Source organism: Gadus morhua, chromosome 21 (assembly GCF_902167405.1).
Source record: "Gadus morhua chromosome 21, gadMor3.0, whole genome shotgun sequence".
Lineage (NCBI taxonomy): Eukaryota > Metazoa > Chordata > Actinopteri > Gadiformes > Gadidae > Gadus > Gadus morhua.
Window position 1 is genome coordinate 11,176,274 of NC_044068.1, and position 6,000 is coordinate 11,182,273.

The 6,000-nt window shown below is 44.3% G+C and overlaps 1 protein-coding gene across 8 annotated transcripts in view; it reads right to left on the bottom strand.

Moving 5' to 3' along the window:
- Positions 1-5,687, bottom strand: part of cdc42bpab (CDC42 binding protein kinase alpha (DMPK-like) b) — a 76,247-nt gene extending 70,560 nt beyond the window's left edge. For 6 of the 8 annotated variants that reach the window (XM_030344430.1, XM_030344427.1, XM_030344432.1 and 3 more), the window contains exon 1: positions 4,423-4,600. In XM_030344430.1, coding sequence (XP_030200290.1) covers positions 4,423-4,600 — 178 coding nt within the window. Of the gene's footprint in view, positions 1-4,422 lie in introns of all 8 variants that reach the window. The other 2 variants (XM_030344426.1, XM_030344433.1) reach the window with 2 other exon arrangements.
- Positions 5,688-6,000: the final 313 nt, after the last annotated feature.

Here is a 6,000-nt window from a genome sequence, read left to right on the forward strand (position 1 = left end):
ACAGTTCATAGACATGAATCTGGCAACTTGGAATACGGACAGAACGCTAGATGACCTCATGTCTCCGAAATGACACAAAAACTCTAATTTAGGATATCACCAAATCCCCCGCAGACAGAGGCACAATACAACCCAGCCAGCCAACTTCCTGGCTGATATGACATCACCTACACGCTTAACCAGGTCACTTCCTTCCTGTTCGACTCAATGAGGAGATCATGGATTAACTATCAAATAAGACTTGTTTTTGGGGAAAGAAACACATTTAGATAATATAACTACGCAAATAAGATCAGTCACTGTAGCATAAAATCAAATCTCTGCCCACGAGTTTATTATTATCCAGATAAACAAAACATTTTTGTTCCTCAAACTACAATCTAATTACCTGAAATATCTTCTGTGAATCTATTGATGAAAGTTTTCTACCACATACATACCAAACCAAGCCTAAACCACGAAACTAAGATACCACCCAACCCTGGGAACAGTTGCACCCCTAGCATGCGAGTGCGTGTTTGTTTATGTGCGTGCGTATGTGTGTGTCACTGTGTGTTGTGTGTGTGTGTGTGTGTGCAGGCTGCAAAAGGCATGTGGCCAATATAAGCCTGGTATGGGTGGAGTCCCCCCATTTAATTGTAGCTAAACAGCTGGTCGCTGCTGCAAGGCCTGCACAGAGACCAGGCTAAGATGGAAGGTCAGCCTGCCCGGCCTGGCTGGCATAGCAGGTCTTTTTCAGCCAAACCTGCCCTACAAGACATGAGGTGGAGGGGTATAGGTAGGAAAGCAGGAAATTATGAAATAACTATAGCTGTGGGTTCCATTTTTCTCCTAAAAAAACGGGATGGTTGGACAGGGCCCAATTGTGCTTCATTTTGGCTTGGCCGTTATCTAAACTGTTGGTACTTTGTGAAATTCTTGGTTTCTTTACAGCGCTCTTGCAGTGAATGTGAGGAGGGAACAGTGTACCGTGTAGTTTCCCCTATGGCTGCAGGTCATGCAGGGGTCTCAATTACAGACGAAAGGAGGTCACCCAACAAGAAGAAAAGCAAATCCAACACAAATGTTTGTCTTCCTCTGTGGCTCAAATATAGCATCGGAGAGGGGAGAAAGGAAACCACCGCACCACCTTTGTCATGCCGTGTTGTAAAAAAAAAAGACCCAGCAACCTTGTGATGCTGATATAATGTGGTAGATCTTCTCACAGTGCGGCCCGACTGCGGAGGATGCTAGTGGTCTGAGTTTGAGCCATTACAGTATCTGAGGTGTGGGGTGTAGTTTGTATGCAAACTTTTGCAGTGTCTTAAAGTCGCGAGCGAATAAACTAGCCTGCACAAAGCGTAGGTTCTTCAGAAGCTTTGCTAGGCATGGCTGATATAAACAGTAGAAGTAGAGGTTGCAATCCAAACACAAAAGGGTTGACATGGCCATCTGATAATTAAATTGAATTCAAATGGAATGTTTAATTGAATAGTGATGTTTATATAAACTTTTCCAATTCAATATTTAGTCTGGTTTTCAATTATTAAATCAATAATTATGCTTCTTTGGCTCGTTCTCGTTCTCTTGCAACTGATGAGGGCCATTCGCAATGAATGATCAAGATTAACTGAACAAATATATTATAAATCATTGAACCACAATAATTTAACAATATCTTCCCCAAACCCAAACCACCAACAATAGGGGTGCTAATTTGTGATCCCCATGCGAGCAGGGATGGAACCGGGTCTAACTTTTCATGCGCCCCCCGTAGAATGTGCCTGGACAGAGGGATAAGTCGCCTTTAGAGCACTTGAGAATGCGGACGTTATGATCCTATGCAATCGATCACATGCACACACTTTGGGCTTTCATGATCTAATCCGGGCCGCTGTGGCATTGCGTCAACTGGTAGTGTGGGACTTCCTCACGTGAAACTGGTCCCACTCCCAGTGCTGTCATAGGGTTTTCAACAGTTCAGTCCAAATGTTGGCTAGTAGAACTATATTTCTAGAACAGCCTGTTTGGTGTTTAGGGGTGTGTATGTATAATATCACACACAAACCTGGGAAGGGCATTGGTCCCAGAGTACAAATCCTACCCTGGACATTGTGACTTTAGTTATGACAGTTATCGACATCGTTAAAGGCCAAAACATCAGCTATGTTCTCATACTGTGGTTACCAAGAAAAGGAACATTGCAAATAAAATTAAAATTGTTGTTGCATGGTTCAATCATTAGGTTTACTTAAGTGAGCACAATACAATGAATGAATAGGGTACGTATAACACCAACTCCTGTCCCCTCCATCCATTTCCAACAGTATAAGGTCCATCGTAAGTTACAAATCGATTCCCCAAAAACCTCCAAAATAAAATCATCTGTTCATCATGAATGTACTTCAAAACCCCTTCTTTGCACCAGCACTACAGCCATTCCTGCTCCATTACACACTAAGGCTGACACTATGACTCAGTGGGTGTGCGTTTCCAGCCCTGGTGGGGCGATGCTTGTTAGAAAAACTCAATACATACCCGCTCCCATCTGTGGCAATACGAAACGTGCCAACATCTATGGAAAAATAACAACTATTGTACCCTGACCCTAACCCTTACATGGTGGTTGGGACTATCATAACAGTGGCAGGAAAGGTTGGATGGATCAGTTGTCGACACCCAGGTTAAAGGTTCTCGGTTCCATCCCGAACGACTCCAGTGTCCCTCCAAGCAGGTCATGGGGGCATGACCTGAACCTGCTCAATAAGGTAAGTTGATTGAATGGCCATAGTTAGTCACAGTCTCATAGATTCACAGGTTCACAGTATATTGCCCCTGTATGCTCAGTAAGCTTACGTCGATTTAGGTCTTTACTGCACTTCATATCTCTTGAGTCCTCTCAACATGGCGCATTGTTGCCAATCAAAAATCCACAAATACTTTCTGATCCGAGCCTTGTGAGTTTCAGGGTCTCTTGTGTCAACACAGAGGCATTGTCAGGATGGAAACCGTGCCTGGCTCATGGGTCAGAAGGACCACCGGGGAGCAGTGAGGAAGACGTGAAAAGGAGCTGTGCACAGGCAAACAGACTGTTTGGGATTGGCTAGATGGGCGAAGTGTAGTCAGAGTGTAGACACAGTGCTCTTAAAGAACACATGACCTGTCAACTGAGTACCTAAAAGGATTATTTTTATGCTTTAGTCAATTTGGCTGATGCTTTTATCTAGGACTAGGCTTCTTGCCCAAAGTATGCTTACAGGAACACTGTGGACATTGGGGCTTGAACCCTGAACCTTTCAGATGGGTGTCAAACACACTAGACTATCATGGATAGCAAATAAACCATCTGCTATCCTTAAACTAAACTATCCTCAACCACAGGATCGCAAATAAACAATGTTGCTGTGTATATTTGCTATAACTATGAGCAACATCAACAAACCATCTGCTTTTGCCAACCAACTGAATTTCCCTGAGTTCTTCCATTATATTTTGATGAACTTGCTATACTAGAACAAGATATCAATAGTTCATAGTCTACCTGGTGGTGACGTTTCTGGTCAACATGTTGATCAACCCAGGATTAAACTGCCTAATTGTATGCCTCTTTAAAAAAAGAAAATCTGTACTATTGGTCGACAGTTAGTAGCCTACCCACAACCACTCTGTCGCCATTGCCAACTGAGTCCCTGTTGAAGTTCTCATCGTGTTCTTTCTCCTCAGCCTGTCTGTCAGGCTTTCCAGAGGACAGACATGCTCCGGCAACATGCAAGGCCTCCCCACCAGATACAAGGAGAGTTGTTCACATTCCACGTTCATGCACCAACCAAGCCCCTGATGTCACTCATACTGGCTTGCCCTCTCTCTCTATTTCTAAATCACACACACACACACACACACACACACACACACACACACACACACACACACACACACACACACACACACACACACACACACACACACACACACACACACACAAGATGATTGAGTGCATTTTGTGTGGTCCTGTCTCCCATGTGAACAAAGCTTTGCTTTGCTTTTTTAGGGCTGAGCGAATAGAAAGGTTGCATAATTGCTACGTTTATACAAGCATGCAAGGTTTGTTACTGGGCATATCCATACAGGATGTGCCAACAGCACTACAGTGAATTGATGTCCATCAGGAAAAAAAACTAACATTTAGAAAAAGAAAAGTTAATCTAAGTGAAACAAGCATGGGGCATGTTAAAGAAAATTAAAAGGACCTCAAAATAGGTCGAGAAATAGATTTAACCAGCCTTTGGGAGGGAGGCAGTCAGAGACAGCAGGCCAACTCGGCTCCACTACTACTATAAAAGGAATGTGATGGGGGAAAGGGAGGGCCACTGCACCACCAACATTAGCCTATCATCTTACCAAAGAAAGGACACGGGATTAAACCAGAAAATCACAAAAACTTACCCCATTCCAAAAACTCCAAAATGTTCTTCTCTCTTCTGAGCGGGGAGTTGTTGCATTCGTCGTAGAGACAGATGAAGAAATCCAATAGCGTTTCCACACTAAGACATTGGCCATTAGACTGAGCTGGCCCGTCCAGGATCAGCTTTTCCAGTTTCTTCAAACGTACTTCTCCCGACATGATTCCGACTGTGTTTTGAAACTGATTTTGAATAAAAATCTTCACAGAAGGACGCCGATCAAACGCTTCCTCGGCGTGTCCGGAGCGGTGTGTCGATCTGCAGTAATATCACCTTGAATGTGTTCAAAACTTGTGCTAATACCGGCTAGGACCTAGTTGAATGCGGATCATTCATGACCTCGCTCTTTCACATGTGTCCTTACAGTATCTCATGGGGTAATGGGACGTGCGGTATTTTCTCATTTTCCCGCAGACTTCTTCCCCCACAAATAAAGACACTTTACACTAGGTTTTCCTCTGTCTCAGACCGTGCCCCGGCCGGCAGACCTGATCCGAGCCCTGACGTTGGTTGTTACTTATTTCCTTTCAGGGGGGGCTCCTGTTGTTTTCTTCTTATCCACACCCGAAGAGAATATCCTCAAGTACATACAAAAACCTATATATACACACACACAGAAGAGCCGTTAGTGCAGTTCAACGGATCCTCTGAGTTGGTGGTATTTGTGGTTCTCCATTCCTGCGGCAACAAAAATGCATCAACACCTCGTAACAGGACAGATCTGCAATGCTACAAAGCCCGGCTGCCCCTCCTCTGGTGGTGGTGGACTGGAAGGGCGACAGAGGCTTAGCCTAGCCACTTAGCTTAGCTACTTAGCCTAGCCAGGGAGCTAGCCTTACCCCTCTGCTCTCATAGCGACAAACGACCCTCTTTCTGAAAAGTTTGACTCTAATTTTTTTCTCCGATTACGCGGCTAGTAATAGCCACACATTGTCAATCGGGGGGAAGTTGGACACCTTTTGACAGATGATACTGTTCAACCGGAGATCTTATTTTTCACAACTATAAGCGTTAGTCAAGAGATGTCGCTTGAATCCGTGTTAATCGGCCAGTAATATCACACTGAGCATACTCCCATTACAGGTCAAAACGAATCGGATCAAGCCAAGGTCCGTTTTCTAGAGAGATCCGAGAAAGAAAAATCGGTGTCTTTTGATTGGAAGTAGACGTACTCGTTGTACGTCCAACGCGCACCCGCTGTAGTCTGGTCCAGCTTGTGCCAATACGGGACACAGAAGACTAGACCCCCCCCTCCACCTCCTCCTCCCCTCGCCGCAGGTCGCTTCGCTGCACAGTCGAGCCACCGAGTTGGCAGCTCCCGGATCGTTGTGTCAAGATGAGCAAATAGAGAATGTTTAATCCAACGCATCATTTAATCAGTAGGTCAAACGAAATGATCCGGGGGCTGTTATTACAATGGATCATGTGAAGGATGCAGGAAAGAATCCCGCTGTTGTAAAAAAAAAAAAAAAAAAAAGAATAAAGAAAACAGCATGAAAATTATAATCTGACCTCAGGTTTACTATAGGCTACAGCCATTGGTTGTATTGCAATCTGACTA